Source organism: Rattus norvegicus, chromosome 1 (genome assembly GCF_021556685.1).
Source record: "Rattus norvegicus strain SHRSP/BbbUtx chromosome 1, alternate assembly SHRSP_T2T, whole genome shotgun sequence".
NCBI lineage: Eukaryota > Metazoa > Chordata > Mammalia > Rodentia > Muridae > Rattus > Rattus norvegicus.
The window spans coordinates 248,585,945-248,605,000 of NC_141534.1; the positions used below are offsets into that span (position 1 = coordinate 248,585,945).

The window sequence follows — 19,056 nt, forward strand, 5'->3', positions numbered from 1 at the left end:
TTTTCGGCTTTACGTCTTGCTCGCCCTTACATTTCCCGCTCTGCCCCTACTCCGCCTACCCGCTAGTTTCAAGCCCCTCCCTCTCATTCCCTAGGGGGTCTTCGCCCCGCCTGCCGTCCGGTTCCAGACCTTGCTCCGCCCCTCCTCTGGTTCTAGACTCCGCCTCTGCCCCGCCCTCAGGCTCCTAGGCCCTCCCTCTCTCCTCCATCCTTAGATTCCAGGTCCCGACTCTTTCTCTCAGATTGCAGGCCCCGCCCTCTCCTGTCTTCTCTCAGATTGCAGGCCCCGCCCTCTCCGGCCTTCTCTCAGATTGCAGAACCCGCCCTTCGCCAAGCCGGCAGTGACGTGTCCCGCCTGCAGCCGCGGGATTCAAACTCCCGGAAGCGGTGTCCTGGCTGGAGCTTGTAGAGGGTCTGACGCAGCGACGCGACCGCTGTGTTTGTCTCAGGCAGTGAGTGGTCCGGACCTTGGCCGGGGAGGGAGGGGAGAGCAGCCGGAGCCCGTAGCCCCAGGGCTGGACTGGACCTCTCCGGAGGAGCTTTGGTGAGCAGATAACGCCGCACGACTCCGTCTGCGCTAGTTTCCTGAGAGACACCACGCTGGGTGCCTGTGAGGTCCTGCCGGTTGTCTTTTCGATTCCTTTTAACTTTGCGGTATTCTTTCTTAACAGAGAAGCCGGCGACCTGACCAGGTCTCTCAGGTCTCTCGTGCGTTCGACCTTTTCTATTAGCAAGCGCTTCTCTTTGCAGCTTTTATTTTCATGCCTCTTTCCTCACCCCTCATAGATTTGTGCGATTCACTGAATGGAAATGCTTCTTTAATCTCATTCTGACCAGAATGACTTTGGTCCCTTCGATCCAGTCAGAGATTTCCAAGCAACTGCCTTTATGCTCCTGTATGACCAAAAGGAAAAAAAAAAAATCAAACTACAGCTCTTTTGAACAGTTGTTGACTGAAAAAAAAATGTTGGGAGCAGATAAGAACTGTCTTTAGCTTGTGTATGTGGGGTAAGTTCTGTGTTCCTTATTAAACTTAAGAGAACGCTTCCTGAAGAAGATGCCACTAGGAGATGCCACTAGGACTGAGTAGGTAGGTTCTTGAGTAGAAGAACTTTGTGATCAATGGAATAGAAAATCCTGGGAAAGGAAGGTGGTAGGACCAGGTGGGAAGAGTGTGTGCTGGGTCAGTCTAGACCAGAGTCAGGAACGCTAGTTTTTAGGAGTCCTCTCCAAAAGTTAGGATGCAAATGTCCTGGGGGTTCTTTCAGACTGTGTCAAATCCTCCTTGTGACATCAGCAAAAGCTCAGGGAGAAACTCTTGTGATAGCCAGTTCCTAAGACATAAGAACTGCATTTGCCTCAGCAGATTGGACCAGCTAATTTATTTAGTATTTGTCAAGATAATGGGCAAAAATACACGTTGAATGCATTAATATAGACTTTGTTCAAGCTTGTTTATACAGTTCTATTGTTTTTAGGCTGATTTTATTCAGGACAACCTCACAGTCACCACCCTAAGTAGATCTCCTTGTTTTTATTGGTAGCTTTTATGACTATGAGTATTCCTCTTTGTTTTAATTACAGTTTGTGATACGTGAATCCCTTTTCTTTGGCTGCATTGCTGTTCCTGCAGCACTGTACCAAAGGTTTCCTAGCATCAGGGACAATGTTGTCTCGTCTTCTTCCTGTTGCTTTAACTAGTTTATATCCAGTCCCTATTACGTTACCCAGTACAAAGGGCTTTGTAGTAATATTCAATTATTGTTTAATTATTAATTATCATTTAATAACAAGTTATTATTCGTTTAAACAGTTTTGTGCAGCCCTAGGCTGCCCTCAATCTCTATGCAAGTGAGGCTGACCTTGAACTCCTAGCTCTCCTGCCTCTACTTCCTGAGTGCTAGAATTATTAGCATGCACCACCACAGCTCTGTAGTAATTGTTAAATAAAGTAAAGGTCTCATCTCTGTTTACATTCCATAATCACACTGCCATTGTTTTTATATCAGGATGTATAAGGTAGAAAGATGTTTAGTTTTTTAATCTCCCTAATGGACAGCTATTTTATACATTATTTATATATACAGTATATTTTACTACACATCTGCCTGCCTAGAGTTTGTATTCTACATTTGCTTCTAAACTCTCATCCAGTACTGTCAGCAGTTATGAAACTTGTCCTTATTTCATTTGCCCCTTCCTTTCTTCTACCCTTCAAGTCTCCGAGTATTATACCTCTCTTTCTATAAATATCTCCAGTTGGATTTTCTCACTTCTTCCTACCGTACTCTCCAAAGTTATTAAGATGGAGTTCTAAAACAGGGCACATGTTGAAAAATGACCTTTTCAGGACTATAAACTTATAATTTTTATTCATGAGTATGATATTACCTTGAAAGTGTAAGGCCTGAGGACCCTTCCACTGATTGTAAACAAAAACTTCCTGTTAATTTACAGATGACTATAAGCCCGTTACCTGGGAGGCTGAAGCGGGAGGATTGTGAGTTCAGTGCCATCCTGGTTTCATAGCAAGTTTCAGACTAGCCTGGGCTCTACTGAGAGATCTGTTCTCAAACAATAGCAACTATAAATAAACAAATCGTCATTTCTAGAAGGTGGATATTTCCCTGGTATCCACCACCTGAGAGTTTTAGATTCATTATAACACCCTAGAAATCTTCCTCAGTTTTCTTTCTGGATCCCTCTGATTTGGATAAATCACTTCTATTTAAAACGAAGTACATTATAAGGCCTCTTCTAAACCTGAGATATAAAAGTTTAAACTCAGACTTCAAATGCACTTGAATTTTTAAAACTTATTTTTTTCTTTTTCACAGATCATCTCAAAGATGTCTTCCAGAAGTCCCAAAGATTTAATTAAAAGCAAATGGGGATCGAGGCCTAGCAGCTCCAAGTCAGACACTGCGCTAGAGAAATTTAAGGGAGAAATTGCAGCCTTCAAAACATCCCTGGATGAAATCACCAATGGGAAAGGAAAAGTGGCCAATAAAGACAGAAGCAAACTTCTGGAGGTAAATGGCCCTTGACTCCTTTAAGGCGTACACATTGTAGAAAGCAGTGCATTTGGCTTTTTGATACTTTATTCTTATTCTTCCCATTGTCCTGGCTTAACCTGTTCTTTTTAGTTCTAGAAAGTTGATCTTGAATTTGGTGGTTCTCAACTACCATGTAGGTGCAGGGAATTAAGTATGGTTCCTTTGCAGAAGCAGCAAATGCTCTCAACTGCTGAACCAACTCCACTTCAGGATCCTCACAGTTTTGCTGTTGTTTTGTTTTGCTCTTTCAGGTAGGGTCTCAAGTAGTACAGGTTGGTCTGGAACTTGAGCTATATAGCTGAGGATGACCCTAAATTTCTGATTCCCCCGCATCCACTTTTAAGTGCCATGATTATGTGCTATAACATTTATTATGTTTTTTTTTCAAATATTGAAAACAAACCAATAAACTAATTTGGCATTCACCACGTAACTTCTTGATAATCTATCTTATAAAAATTATTTATTTATTTACTTATTTTTTTATTTCATGTGCATTGGTGTTTTGCCTGCATATATGCCCATGTGAGGGTGTTGGAGCTCCCTGGAACTACAATTACAGTTATGAGCTGCCGTGTGTGTGTGTGTGTGTGTTCGAGCGTGCACGTGTGCGTGTGTGCGCACATGTACACTCTGAGAATTGTATCTGTCCTCTAGAAGAACAGCCCATGCTCTTAACCACTGAACCATCTCTCCAGCCCTTTTATCTTAATTATATTCATATTATTGATAAAATATGTTATATAATATCAGTCTTTTGTGTTGTTACAACACAGTGCTATAATTTGAGTAGGGAGGGAAGGAGAAAGAAATATTTAGCTGCCAAGTCCAAAAGCACAGTGCATCAGGTAAGGGTCTTCAAGTTGTGTTATCCCATAAAAGAAGGCCAGGCAAGCATATGAGGTATATGGGGGACGAGGGCTAAATTCCTTTCCACTGATAAGTGACCCATGACAACACATGAATCTACCCATGAGCGCTGTGCCCCCATGACCCCATGACCTCTAACATTGTTGCATTGAGGGTTAAGCAAATTTGAGGGATCATAGTCAAACCTAGCATGCTGTGTTTAAGATTGTAAAACATACTGACTTACTGTATATATTATATTTTTATTGTCTCTATAACTTGGAAGCGTTCTGTTTTCACTATTTTGGGGATGCCAGAAGGATACTATGCCATTCACTACCCCCTCCCTCTTTTCCTTTTCCTACTGACAGTTGTTTTTATCATGTTTTTCTTGGCTCTTTCCTGTTTTCCCACAGCCATGTGACATTGGATTAGCCTCCTTCTGCTACCCTTGATAGAGATGGTCTTTCCTCTCTCCCTCTCTCTCTCTACCTATTCAGTGTGTATCCATGTTAACTAGAGCACAGATGGCATTAATGAAAGGACCGGTGTGCCTGTGAGCTGTCTGAGCAGAGAACCGAGCTTGAGCTTCATCTTGTATTTTTGGTCCTGATCTCATAAAATCAAAGTTGATATGTAGTAAATACTTCTTAAAGGCTTGTTGCAATATTGTTTAGCTGGATGTTTGACCTGGCTTAGTTCTAAGATTCTTCTTAGTTCCTATCTAGAAAATTCAAGTTCTTGAAGCCGAGAGAGAAAAGAATGTTTATTACCTCATGGAGAAGGACAAAGAAATACAGAGACTCAAAGACCACCTAAGGTCAAGATATAGCTCTTCGTCATTGCTCGAGCAGCTGGAGGAGAAAACCAAGGAGTGTGAGAAGAAGCAGCAGTTGCTGGAGTCCTTATCCAGAGAGACAGATATCCTGAAAAAGCAGTTGTCTGCCACGACGAAAAGACTTTCCGAACTTGAAAGCAAAGCCAGTACACTCCACCTATCGCAGGTGCTGAACTTCCTTTAAACTGAGATCTTTTCCTGTCTGGTACAAAGTATAATTCTATGAAGAATGAGTTTTTTAAAGTTTGTGAAGTGATGCAACACCTTAGTGCACCTGCAGATCTCTTCACCTTCTTTTTGTTTGTTTTTTTTTTTAAGTTGAGTCCCTCTTCCATAAATAAAAATAGTTAATTCGGTTCCCTGCACTCCCCACACAGATGAATAGTCAGAAGACAGTCTATGCCATAGTTTCAGTAGTCAAGAAGATTTTGCTGAGATTTTATTTCAGTAGTTTTGCATTAAATAAACATTAAATTGAAGTTTTTGGTTAGTTTTCATATTTGAGATAAATGGTTATCCCAGTGTATTTTTTTCTAACTGCACATACATTTTTCTTTCTCTCCTATTTGAGAGGAGCAATGTCTCAGAAAGAACAACGATCTGTGTAGTAGTCCACTGGTAATTCTCACCTGGCTTGGTGGTTCACCACTAGTAGAGGCGTGTTTGGGATGTCTTGAGACATATTTTGTATTTTTATGGAACTAAATATAATGAAGTTTGTATTGTAAGGAAGTTGATGATGTCGATTACTATTGGCTTATTTACAGAGCGTGCCTGCAAACTGCTTCAACTCATCAATGAATAGTATTCATGAAAAGGAAATGCAGCTGAAAGATGTAAGTTGTTGGGTGGTTTGGTTTGGTTTGGTTTGGTTAAACAATGGGTAAAGTGGACTAATCCACAGGTTCTTTAAATTTCATAGAAATTGAAATCATTATGTGTTATGATTTAAACAAAAAGCATCTAATGAAGAGGCAGGAGAACTGAGTGTTTGAGACCATGGTATAAAAAAATCCGTAGATTGGAAAGCCCTGGAACTAAACTTTCAACTACCTTGGCAGTATTCTTTTTCACCTGACGCTTTTCTTTTTGTCTATCAATTTGATAATGTATTTATTAAATAAAAAAAAGAAATAAAAAGGAAAGGAAAGGACATGTCTGCTCCTAGGTGTGGTGGAAGAGAAAGTTTATTGTAGATAAAAGGGAGAGCACAGCCAGAGGCAGGGACATCTGGGAGAGTCCATAGTGGACATGACCCTGAGCCACATGAGGAGAGTGGATAGAGGAGAAAGGGGAACCAGGTGTAGCATCCAGGAGGCCAAAGGTGATAGATAGATGGATGGATGGATGGATGGAGCAATGGATGAGTGGATGGATGGAGGGATGGATGGATAGATAAAGAAAAGAAAGAAAGGAAGAAAGGAAGAAAGGAAGAAAGGAAGAAAGAAAGAAAGAAAGAAAGAAAGAAAGAAAGAAAGAAGAAGAAAGAGGTGGGTAACTAAAAATGTCTGGATTATATTGGGAAGAGTCTGGGGGAAGGGCATTAGGGGTGGGGTTTGCCAGTCTTACTCTGTAACCTGTATGGACTGAGGGATGCTGGGAGAACCTGGAAGACAGGTCCGCTTTGATATGTTAGGTAGGCACCTCAGCTGTTGTTCATCTGGGGCTTGAAACCTAACAATCAATATCTTCCCATCTTTATTCGAGAATATTTGGAAAGGAAACGTGGTCTCTATACTCAGTAGTTCTCTAGAAACAGACTTGAGGTCACTTTAGATGTACCAGAAAGCTTTATTATTTCTAACTTATAAGTAGATAACTAAGTTTTGATGGAAATTGAATATAATTATTAGATCACCAGGTAGCTATTCTTATTACAGAAACATGGTGTGTTTACCCTGATACCTGATAAGTGGCTCTTAAGATTCCTATCTATTTGATTTTCAAAAGAAGAATTTAAATATCTTGAGTATCTATACAAGATGGTTTGGTACCTTTATCAAAGTATTTACCTGAAGGTAATTGAAATAAGCATAGTTTTTAAAAATTTACAAAATAGAGCCTTTCCGTAGCATCTTTTACAGGGAATTTGCCTATCTGTGTACACCTACCAATTAGGTGCCTGTATTTAGTTAATTTACCCTACACCCTTTCCATTTCCTTATAGTTTACTTCTGTCTTGCTGGATTTCCAACCATTCCTTAAAAGGAAAAATCTTTTCTCTTCTTGTTTCTCCTGGCTGGGCCCCTTCATTTACATGAGAAAGACACTAGTAAATCTAAACCAATTCACCTTCGAGCTAAATCTAAACTGAGCCTAGAGGCGAATCCACAGGATTTTCTTGAAATGTAGATTTCGGATTTAATAGGTCTGGCGTGGGACTTGGAGTCTGCATTTCCTGAATGCTGTTGCTGCTGGTCCAGGGGCACGCTAGTTACTCCTAACTTCTGAAGCACTTCAGGCTGGTCTGAAGCTCTTCTGGTTTCTTGAAGATGTCCTCAGATCTTTGAGAAAGAGGAGAATTATCCTTGGGAGACCTGGAGAGCAGGAAGGGGACGTTCACTCCTCAGTGTACACTGGCAGGTTTGCCTTGTAAGAGCTTGGAAACTGGTTCCATCTCAGTTCCCAGGCTGATGCTCAGGAGGCTTGTACCTAAGAATTAGTATTTGTTCGGGTAAAATAAGCTCTAGGGTTGCATGAATATGTTTTTTTAAAGTATTCAGTCACCATTTAGGTCTGTCAGGCATTTTGAAATAATTGCCTGGTAATAATTGTTAGATTTCTTAGGGATCTTTAAGAGGCAGAACGAGAAGTGCATCTGACCTTAGGGAGGACCATGTTTATTGGTGGACAGGGTTGTGTGTGTGTTTGTGGGTGTGCGATAATCTTACCCGTGTAGATGGGTGCATCTTCTACTCCTGTCACTCGAGGCCACAGGGCCAGTGAAAGGTTCCTATAGCTTTTGGCTTCCAGTTCTCAGCCAGTCGTAGCCAGTGGGAAGATCTTGGAATCTTTTACTGATATGGGGATCACCAAGATAACAGGGGTCCTGTGACCCAAGACCTAATTGGGCGTCTCCGAGTTAAGGACTGCATTTTGCTGTGCTGCATGGTATTTTAGAGGGGGCAGACACACCCACATGGATGGTTGTGCCATATATCTCACCCCATGAAGGCAGATGAGAGTCCCATGGAAAAGGGTGACCCAGACTTTTTTAGGGGGAGGATGTGACTATCATGCATATGTTAGGTTCCTTCCCATAGTGCTTCCCTTCTGAGGTTGTCTTGTTTGGCTGCAAAGGAAGCTGGGAAGTGTAGTCTTTTGAAGGAAACTGATAATGCCATAAATGTTTTCAAATGTCAGTACTGCTATCATTTTTGTGCAAGCTATACCGACCAGATAACCAGCTGAAGGCAGTAAGACCGAGAAATGGACTTACTGCTACAAATTAGATTTTCAAACAACTTAGAGGAGATAGGTAAAATTTTTTTTAAATTTGGAAGATATAAATAGAAAAGTTCTAAGAATGAGAATGATACATGTATCTCTTTTATATTCTTTACCTAAATTTAACCCTTCATGGCATTTTTAAGCCTGTTTTTGTATTTTTCTCTTAATACCTTTCACCTACACAAATATATAAAATATTTTTTCCTAAGCCTTTCTTTTTTTTTAAAGATTTATTTATTTATTTATTTATTTATTTATTTATTTATTTATTTATTATAAGTACACTGTAGCTGTCTTCAGACACATCAGGAGAGGGCATCAGATCCCATTACAGATGGTTGTGAGCCACCATGTGGTTGCTGGGATTTGAACTCAGGACCTCTGGAAGAGCAGTCAGTGCTCTTAACCGCTAAGCCATCTCTCCAGCCCCTCCTAAACCTTTCAAAAGGGAACTGCATATATATCTCTAATTATTTAACCCTACCTACATATGTATTTCCTATACCTTAAGCAGGAACTGAGTAAATTTAATTTAACATGTACACAATACTTTTAGTTAACCTACCATCCCCAATCCAGTTTTATCAATAAACTTTTCTGTATAACAGCCCTGGCTGTCTTGGAACTTGCTCTGGCTGGCCTCAAACTCATAAAGATCCTCCTGCCTCTGCTTCCCGAGTGCTGGGATTAAAGGTTTGCATCACTAGGTCCAGTGACTGGGTGGTTTTTAGAACTAAATTTGAATATTAGCTAGAGATCCCTCATGAGGACTCAATGCAGAGGAGCTTGGCCAGTGTGATGGAATATTACGCTAAGACATACATCATCATGTATGTGTCTTTCGGGACCCTTCGCCCAAAACATTTAACATGCACATGATATCCGGTTTGGATGTGTATGACCATTTTGCACAAATAGTTGTTAAAACTTATTTCCTGGCCTCTCCGGATCATAGAACAAGGGGACAATCCCATCCTATCAGCCTGAACAAGTAGGTTGGACAGAATTTGTAATCTCATTGCATATTCACAGTGTCTTCCAATTTCCAGACCTTCTTCCCCTCCCTATTAACAGCAGGTTAGTGGTCCTTTCTAGCCATCTTGTTGATTTATTTGTTTTTATTTTTGAAACAGTATCTCATTACATAGCCCTGGCTGGTTTCAAACTCACAGAGATCCTCTGCCTCTGTCTCCCAAGTTCTAAGATTACAGGTGGGTATTACCACACCTAGCTATGTAGTTATTTAGAGACAAAGTCCCACCACATAGTCCACATGGGTCTTTAGCTCATGGTCTTCTCTTAGCTGATGTAGAGCTGGGGTTACAGGTTCCAACCTGACCCTTCTGTAGCTTTTCACTTGAATGTACCATTTTCAGCAGCAAAGCTGCCCACGCTCCCTAGCAAATTGAGGGAAAGGTGGCAAGGAGGAATGGCATGTGTCTTCTAGGAATGGCTGGTCTGCCTGACAGACTCCTTTTATTTTGATTTGGTTAAGTTTCTAAGAGTCCACTAGTAAAGGATGGTGAGTGTTAGTACCAAAGCTCTTTCTAGAAGTGAGATTTGAACAGCTTATTTCTGTGCCTGCCCCAGGGGCATTCTAGCTAACAGGCAAAATTAATTCCCTAGAAACTGACTGTCATGTATTCTAAAGGGATGTGGCATGCAGTGGCTGCCTGTAAGTGATTTATAAGCTCTAAGATTTTTTTTTTTTTTTGGTTCTTTTTTTCAGAGCTGGGGACCGAACCCAGGGCCTTGCGCTTCCTAGGCAAGCGCTCTACCACTGAGCTAAATCCCCAACCCCAGCTCTAAGATTTTATGTGTTAGAAAAGGCAATGTCACGGAAACCCCCTCCCCCTTACGTATTCTCAGTTCTAGGCTTCTTACTATGCTGTTAACTTCTCATTCACTATAAGGCTCTGGAGAAAAATCAGCAGTGGCTTGTGTACGACCAGCAGCGAGAAGCCTACGTTAAAGGGCTTTTAGCAAAGATCTTTGAGCTTGAAAAGAGAACAGAGACTGCCGCTGCTTCCCTCCCACAGCAGATGAAAAAGACTGAATCAGAAGGTACTGAGCTATAAAAGTGTTCTTTGGGGATAAGCTTGACATTTCCAACAGGAGTGGTTCATCAAATTTAGAGTTTTTTTTTTTTTATATATAGATATGTTAGAAAGAAAATAACATCATGTCTTTTAAGCTTGAAGTAAGAAATAGCATTTGGCAAGTCTGTTTCCTTTCCCCTTATTTTGAGATTAAAAGAGGACACAAGCCATAGGTGAGAGCCTCCATCACAGGAATTAGGGTGATTTTCACTACATGAATACCTTTCCCCTTCCTCAAAGTCTCATTCCCTCCAGAGCTGACCTGGGTACCAGTTCCCTTTTTGGGGGGTAGATGATGGATTGATATAAAGTCTTGCTACATAGTCCTGGCTAGCCTGGGACTTACCATGTAGCCTAAGCTATCTTCCAATTTGTTTGTTACAGGTTATCTTCAAGAGGAGAAGCAAAAATATGATCATCTCTTGGAAAATGCCAAAAAAGATCTTGAAGTTGAGCGACAAACCGTAACTCAGTTGCGTTTAGAACTGGATGAATTTCGAAGGAAATATGAAGAAACTCAAAAAGAAGTTGAAGATTTAAACCAGCTGTTGAGTTCTCAGCGCAAGGCAGACATACAGCACCTGGAAGAGGACAAGCATAAGACGGAGAAAATCCAGAAGCTCAGGGAAGAGAGCAGTGTCTTCAAGGGGAAACTGGAAGAGGAGAGGAAGAAGTCTGAAGAGCTTTTATCTCAGGTGAACCAGCTTGGGATCAATCTCCTTACTTCAGAATTCAACCAAGGGTCAGGAAGCCCAGAGCATAGGGGAACCCTGAAGGAGCAGAAGCAGTCCCTGCCTCCTTTGGGCATTCATGTTTTAGCACAAAGGCAGACTGGGAATTAGTACCTAAATAGGTGGATATGCTCAGGAAGATAAAACAGGATGATGTGAAAAGAAACGAGCTCATGGAGGCCTCAGAGAAGTGATGGTATGGGACAGAGGACTGATGGTGGGAATGTGCAAAGTGATGCTGGGAATTTCCTGTCAGTGGAGGAGATCACACTCCTGAGACTTGATTGGAGAGTAGAGCATGTGGGAAGCCAAAGGCAGTGAGGGATCCAGTCATTCCTAGGCTGTACTCGAGTATGCTGATGTTATGCCCAAATGAATATCCATAGCACCCTCATGTTCTCTTTTAGATTTGAGACAGCATGGCTTGGGAGTGTTAGAACTGATTACTACTGTGACAAAAAGTCATTAATGTCACTTCTGCTTGGCAGCATGGAGGAAGAGAAAGAACAATAGAATCCACACCTAGATTCCAGACAGAGTACATGCATGGCCTGCAGCAAATTATCTACCTTCTGATTCACAGCATTCACTAGTCAAATGAATAATGACCTCTACTTGCCTCATAAGACTGTTGGAGGGAGTAACTGAGGAGGAATATAAAAGCACTTTGAAAACTAAGTAGATGCCAGTGGCAGTTATTGTTACTATAACAGAATTTTTAATATCCTGCAGAAGTTGAGAGCTGAGGAAGAGTCATTAATCCTAACATTTTCTTCTGTCTTTACTCTGCTTACTTTGGTATAAGTACTGACATTTAGGAAAGGTTAAATAGAAATAACTAAGTTTCTCTGTCACTAGCATAAGAGATGAGGCTCATCCTCTGTTATCCTACTCTGAAATGATGGCTGACATCAAAGCCTCTGAGTACAGGGCCATGGCCACACAGCTGTGCCCGTCACTCTGGCTGCTCAGGGAACTCTCGGCCGGGATGCTGCTGCTCATCCTGCTTAGGTAGAAAGCCTCTGATGAGCTGGGATGTGCCGTGGCCCTCAGCAGCTGTTGTCCTGGTTAGAGGTGGGAAGAGTGATGTGGGTTCTCTGTCTGGGGAGGACAGGTGACATAATGCAGGCTCTCCTTGCATCTTCCAGGTCCGAATTCTCTACGATTCTCTGTTAAAGCACCAAGAGGAGCAGAGCAGGGTGGCTCTGCTGGAACGGCAGGTACTGACTGTGGATGCGCAGAAGTTCATCCGGCTGGTAACACCGAATTTCCCCTGGTGGTTATGCTGTTCCACAGAGAACTCCTTGAAAATCGAAAACAACTCTGCACCATTCACGTATCTAACTGTCCTTAGGCCCAGCCACGTCTTAGAGGTGTGGTGGCAGTTGTCCTGACAGGTTGCTCTCCAGTGGCTGTAGGAATACTTCTAGCCTAACAGGATCTTTTTCCAGGCTGGCCTGTAAGTTCAAGCAGAGCAGACACCATTTGTCCTCCGAATGAGTATAGAAACTCTTAATATATTTCAAACCAGGGAATAGCCATCTTTCCCCCTCTCTTCCATACCCACCATAAATTCCAAGAATGTGGAGGAATAACTCCAAGCAGCAACTTTTTAAGCTCTGCTCATCCATACCTTAGGCCTTGGCCTTGCTAGTTTATAAACCAGTGCTTGAGCCATAAACATCACTTACTAATAATCTCACTGTGCTCAGGTTTGCTCTTGGTAAGAAGGCCCAGCAAGTATTCTTGTGCTGATGCAGACTAAGCATTCAGTGACGAGAACCGGGCAGCATCTACCAACTCTGACTGTCTTGTCCTGGCATATTCCAGATGCAGGCATGTACTCTAGACTTTGAAAATGAAAAACTCGACCGCCAGAATATGCAGCATCAGCTGTATGTGATTCTTAAGGAGCTCCGGAAAGCAAAAAGTCAAATAACACAGTTGGAATCCTTGGTAAGTTGTGAAAGGCTACTATAAAACTTACCCTTCATTCTGCTTTTGCTCTCCCCATTTATGGGCTAGCTCAGTTCCCAAACCAGTAACATAGCTGAAAATGAACTTTACCCCAAATCAAGAGTTGCCTTCTCTGTGGCACCTAAGGTTACAGCACCACTTCAGAACTCAGGAGAGGCATCACGATCCTCTTATTCATAGCTACTTGACTGGTGTCTGGGATCGTCCCCTACCCAGGTTGGGTGCTGCTGTTCTTGAGCGCTCCACAGTAGTTAGCACAGAGGGGAGAAGGTAGAACAGAGGGCAGTATGGCATTCTGTTTTTGTGTCTCTAATGAATCTGTGTGCATCTGTGTACCCAGATGTCCTGTTAGTGCACATTCATATATTGTCTTAGAACTATAGAATATTTGGAAGTGGGGAAATATAAATATAACTCCTAGTTTCTAAGGGAGAGGAAAGAAATTAATTGCTAAGTAACTTTAACTATTATATTAATAAAATAAATATCTTCATAATGTATTGTAAAATATAAATTTTTAAGGTTTTCTGACTATTTTAAATTCTTTTTTAAGAAAGTGAAGTCTCAAAGCTCTATAGTGCCCTGCTCATCTGTGTGTGTAACCTGTCTGAGCTACTGAAAGTCTTCAATACTCTCGGTTTCACACAGGGTTTGGTCGCTGCTCTTTTGTATTATGTTTTCACTGCCCGGGGTGGGTCTGGTCCCTCCACCTTCCCACTTCAACCTCCCAGGTACTAGCGTCTTTATACTTCTTTAGTACTTAAGTTACTGATGTTTTACAAAACTGGCAGATGGATTCACGTTCTTGAAAATATCATGATAAATCCCATTGTTTTGTACAGTGAATTGAAGGAAAGGGAGAGAAATGGTGTCTTCCCTTTACAGTTGACTCTGCCTCTTAGCCAAGCCTATGTATATGAGAACTAACTCATTACTTCCCTGAGTCATTACATTATCCAAGTTGTTTATGACTACCTTATATGTTATCGCTAAAATATTGATGAACAGCTGAGCGGTGGTGGCATATGCTTTTAATCCCAGCACTTGGGATGCAGAGGTAGACAGATCTCTGAGTTCGAGGCCAGCCTGATCTACAAAGTGTGTTCAGGATAGCCAGGGCTCCACAGAGAAACTCTTGTCTTTTTTTTTTTTTAAAGATGTATTTATATTATACAGAGAGAGAGAGAGAGAGAGAGAGAGAGAGAGAGAGGGAGGGAGAGAGGGAGGGAGGGAGAGAGAGAGATGTACACTGTCACTCTTTTCAGACACACCAGAAGAAGGCATCAAATCCCATTACAGATGGTTGTGAGCCACCATGTGGTTGCTGGAAATAGAACTCAGAATCACTGGAAGAGCAATCAGTGCTCTTAACTGCTGAGCCATCTTTCCACCCCAAAAGAAACTTTTGTCTTAAAAAACAAAACAAAAATATTGATGAGCAGAAATCCAAAATAAACTATCTGTAGGGCTGAGGCTCACAGAGGGTGTAGGAAGCAGTTCACACTGCCGATCCCTCAGTCTTTTTTTTTTTTTTTTAAAGATTTATTTATTTATTATATATAAGTACACTGTAGCTGTCTTCAGATACACCAGAAGAGGGCATTGGAACTCTTTACAGATGGTTGTGAGCCACCATGTGGTTGCTGGGAATTGAACTCATAACCTCTGGAAGAGCAGTCGGGTGCTCTTAACCGCTGAGCCATCTCTCCAGCCCCGATCCCTCAGTCTTATGTTCAAATGGTGTTCAGTTGACATTTGTTTTGCAGAAGCAGCTACATGGATTTACCTTCACAGAGCAGCCGTTCCCACTCCAGGGAGAGCCTGAAAACAGAGTGAAAGCTACCTCACCTAAGAGTCCCACTGCTGTTCTCAACGAAAGCCTAGTGGAATGTCCCAAGTGCAGCGTACAGTACCCAGCCACCGAACATCGAGACCTGCTTGTCCATGTGGAATACTGCATGAAGTAGCAGAACCGTTCTCACCTTTGTACTGAAAAGTCCACACTGTATTCTGTGTTCGTTTATAGGCACTTTAAATCACACAGTACATCTCTTAATCAATCACACAAGAAACTCCGTCTACCCTTGGCACTCTGGCATATAAGGGTGTCCTTGTATTTTTCTGGCCACTTTGCATTTTCCTTGGTAGCAACTCTCTGAGTTGGTGGCCTTCAGGCTGCAGTGACAGAATGTGCTGAGCAGTGGCTATCCAAACTTCTAGCACTTAACACTGTTCAGTAACTAGCACTTCACACGGTTCTAATACTCAATAAACAAGAGCTATTTGGGTTATTGGTTATGACTTAAAGCTACTGACCAGTCAGCAAACATTCTATGCTTTGGGGGTTTTAAGAGACTCAGAAGGTGATTAACCATGGATCTTACTGTGCTGATATTTTTATGTAAGTGCTTTGTATGCTGACGCTTCCACTTGATATCTCTTGCTATTGTAGAACGGTTACTAGAAAAGTTGGGAAGTTTTGTAATCTTTAGTGCTGTTAACTGTTCTAAGCACAAAGCAGGTTTTCTTTGAAGAGTCCTTTAAGTAGCTGTGCTTTTTACTCATATTATCTGACCATAACTTTGACTTAAATTTCATTAGTATAGGTCAGTTTCCAAAAATGCCAAAATGAACAAAACTTGAGCAAAACTATCTTGCCTCCTCATTTGATTTGCAGGGATTTTATTCTGTCTTTTTTGTTGTTTTGTTTTTAGCACTCTTAAAGATGGTTGAGCAGTGTAATTATCAGATGTTTGTTTTCTAAATAGATATTTTTATATATGCTCTATGTGAACCAAAATGTGTTTTATTCTTTCAGATTTTCTAAGATCCTTACACCTGGGCTACTATTATCAATATGAAGGAGGAAATAATAAAATATTTAATAAGTTTTGCCGTGTCTAGTATGTGTGTGTATACATATATATAGTTTCAAGATCTCTAGTCACAGAGAGGTGGTGGGGGTCTGGATTGGCACACATTATAAGGTGATAGGAACTGAGGAGATCCGAGAACCATTCTGTGAGGGAGGTAAAGGAGGCTTTCTGGTACCTCTGCTGCAACTCTTGATCAATATTTTTCTGAGCTGTTTGTTACAAAGGCAAAGCAACAAGCCTGTGAAGAAGGTTCATGTGATTTTGGCTTTTGTATTTTGGGAGCATAAAAAAAATATACAGTTCTCTTATTGTAAATAAAAGTTTGCCTTTGGAGTTAATAATCCCAGTCTCCTAATATCCTCAACCTCAATTGGACAAAAGATACAGAAATACTTTTCAGGTTGTAGTTCTTATTCTGACCCACAGTGCTATCTCAAAGACCACACTTTTAATTCTAAACATGTGTCCTAAGAAAATTGCTCCCTTCTAAATTGTAAGTAAGCCAGACATTGCCTCGACTTTATAGATACAGAAAATGTCTTGCCCATTCGGAAGTAGATACCAGGCCTTGGGTCTTTACCTGTTTGGGTCAAGGGGTTCCCCTGGACATATGGCCAGAAGGTAGGGTTAGCAGCTAGGTAGACCCAGCAGGTCCTGAGTCCAACTCCTGGAGTACATTTATGTAGTTCATTGGAGTTTTGGAGTTGGGCATTTTCCCTGCACACTTTATCCACGGGGCACCAATATAAAAATGTACCTTGGGAGGATGTCAAGAAAAGGAGCAGTTCTCTGAAGCATTCCCTGTATTCAGCATATTTCCTATATTTTTGCATATTTTCATTTGCTGATAATTAGAATAGGAAGAGTCTTTTTTTGGTTTTCCAGGATCATGTTACAGAAGCAAGGATCTCTCAAGAGTTTAAGACCTGAACCTTTGAAGAGTAGAACGCAGTTCTTTTTCTTCACTATCTACCATTTTTATGGTATGTGGCCACTTGTGCTTAGGCCACAGTTGGCTCTGAAGAACAATACCAGCACTTACTAGGTGTTGAATAGTTATTCCTAGTTGCAGCTCTGTGAAGTATTTACTGATCTCAGCATCATTCAGAGGTTAAGCAATTCACCCAGTGTCATCACCAGTGTATAGGAAAGTGTGGTGTCTCTACAAAAGGATCCATCATCCCTCTCTTTTTCATTATATTGTTATTTCCAACAAACACACTGGGGGTGTCATTCCCTTTGTCCTTTATGGCATGCATGTGAGCACACATCTGTAATCCTAGTGATCAGGAGGCTGTTCTCAGAGACCCCTAAGTTCCAGACCAGCTTGGGCTACATAGCAAGATTGTTTCAAATATCAAATGACCAAAAGCTTACAGAAAAACCAATATTTTACACATAATACGATATACAAAATGAAGTTTGCTTTTTTAATTTGAGATTTTATTTTTATGTGTATGAACATTGCTGGTGGCATGGATATTTGTGCACACGTGTACAATGTTCACAGAGGCCAGAAGAGGGCATCAGATCCTCTGAACTGGAATTTAGGGGCTTGCAAGGTGCCACGTGGTTGGGAAATTGAACCTGGGTCTTCTGGAAGAGCAGCCAGTGCTCTTAACCACAGAGCCTTTCTCCGTCAACCAAACTTAATTTAGAGGTTTGACACATGCATCCTTGTAAGCTTCAGACTGCAGCACCATCCCTGGAAGTGTCTTTTCTCTGGCTCCAGCCCAGAGTCCCGGCCTCATGAGAGGCAGTCTCATGTCTGTTACCGTGCATTGGTTTTGTCAGGCCTTGGAAGTCACGTATGTGGAGCTACATATCTGGATCTTGCTTCTTTTTGACTCATAGGCACTGTCAGTGTTTTTATTTTTTTTAATTTTCGTTACTTCTTTAAAAATTATACGTTAGGCATACAAGTAATGCCATCATGGTATCCTCATATATATATATATGAACCATGCTACTTTTCTTTAATCATTTATTTTCTCCCCCAGATACTCCTGATGACCTCTGCTTTTACACACATATATTGGGTCACTCACTTTCTTCCCTGTCTTAAAATATTTCCCTCCTCTTTCATGATGATTTGCATGTGTGTCGTACTCGCTCGCTCTCATGCACACTCACACGCTCGCATACAAATGCATGCACATCTACCATGTGCACATAACGTTTTAATCGCTGAGTAACATTCCATTTTATAAATATAATTTAGTTTTCTGTACTTCTCTTGGCAGGAATTTGAGTTGTATGTTGCCTGAGTGTTGCGGGGTATTTGTTTGTGTTGGTGGTGTGAGAATCAAATCCAGAGCCTTATGCATGCTATGTATGTGCTTTACGGCTGATCCACACTCCAAGGCTCTTATGCAACTATTTTTTGCGGGGCTATCTTTTCATTTCCACTAGGGAAATACTTACAATGGGCTACTATAGGTGATATTTATCTTTACTGACAACTACCCAACAGTCTTTTTCAGTGACCGAAGGAATTCTTTATGAATGAGCCTCAGGAAAAACCATACACACAGTGCTATGTGCACTCTGCAATAGTTACACTACTGATTTCTTTATGTCTCTATATAAGTGAAAGGCGAAGGTCCAGAGGCCATTTCCTGGGCCTCAGGCTATGTCCAGCAGTCTATTCTTCTGCGTTATCCCAGGCACGTTTTAGAATGGGAGGGGCTTTAGTACCTGCTTCTTGGCGGTCTGGTGGATAATGATACGGGGCGGCAGCAGCAGTGGAGACTAGACATACATTTCTCACGGGGGAACTCTTTGTCCAAGAAGAATTAATACAATATGGCTGTATTCTCAACTTTTCTGTTGGCATAGTAAAATGCCACGACCAAGGCAACTTCTAGAAGGAAGAGTTTATTTTGGCTTATAGTTCCAGAGGGATGAGAGTCCGTCATGGCAGGGAGGCATGGCTGCAAGCCGCGGATGTGACAGGAAGCTGACAGTTCACATTTGACCACAAGCACGAAGCAGAGAGAGCTAACTGGAAGTGTAGCAATCCCATAATCTCTCAAAGTCTGCCTCCATTGACACACTTCCTCCAGCAAGCCTGCGTCTCCCCCAAACTCCCCAAACAGTGCCACCAGCAAATCCCTTAAACCACCCTAGTAGCTTAATATTAAGATTTTCCTGCTAGAAATCTGAATATAAAATTTAGCTT

The 19,056-nt window shown here is 41.6% G+C and overlaps 1 protein-coding gene across 2 annotated transcripts; it reads left to right on the plus strand.

Moving 5' to 3' along the window:
* Window positions 1-371: 371 nt before the first annotated feature.
* Cep55 (centrosomal protein 55) lies at window positions 372-15,892 on the plus strand. Of its 2 annotated transcripts, none has more exons than XM_087551423.1 (9): window positions 372-451; window positions 2,837-3,031; window positions 4,633-4,908; window positions 5,510-5,578; window positions 10,106-10,256; window positions 10,676-10,986; window positions 12,171-12,242; window positions 12,853-12,978; window positions 14,766-15,891. In XM_087551423.1, the coding sequence occupies exons 2-9, from the start codon at window positions 2,849-2,851 to the stop codon at window positions 14,964-14,966; spliced, it is 1,389 nt and encodes a 462-aa protein (XP_087407549.1). In that variant the 5' UTR covers window positions 372-451; window positions 2,837-2,848; the 3' UTR covers window positions 14,967-15,891. The 2 variants fall into 2 exon arrangements, with proteins under 2 accessions (XP_087407549.1, NP_001020817.1); NM_001025646.1 differs by having other exon boundaries at window positions 416-543; window positions 14,766-15,892.
* The last annotated feature ends 3,164 nt before the right edge of the window (window positions 15,893-19,056 follow it).

Excerpts from the sequence above, each read along its gene's own strand:
- Cep55 (XM_087551423.1), top strand. The coding sequence starts at position 2,849 with ATGTCTTCCAGAAGTCCCAAAGATTTAATTAAAAGCAAATGGGGATCG. Across the intron at positions 3,032-4,632 it reads ACAGAAGCAAACTTCTGGAG|AAAATTCAAGTTCTTGAAGC; the intron begins GTAAATGGCCCT and ends GTTCCTATCTAG. Across the intron at positions 4,909-5,509 it reads GTACACTCCACCTATCGCAG|AGCGTGCCTGCAAACTGCTT; the intron begins GTGCTGAACTTC and ends GCTTATTTACAG.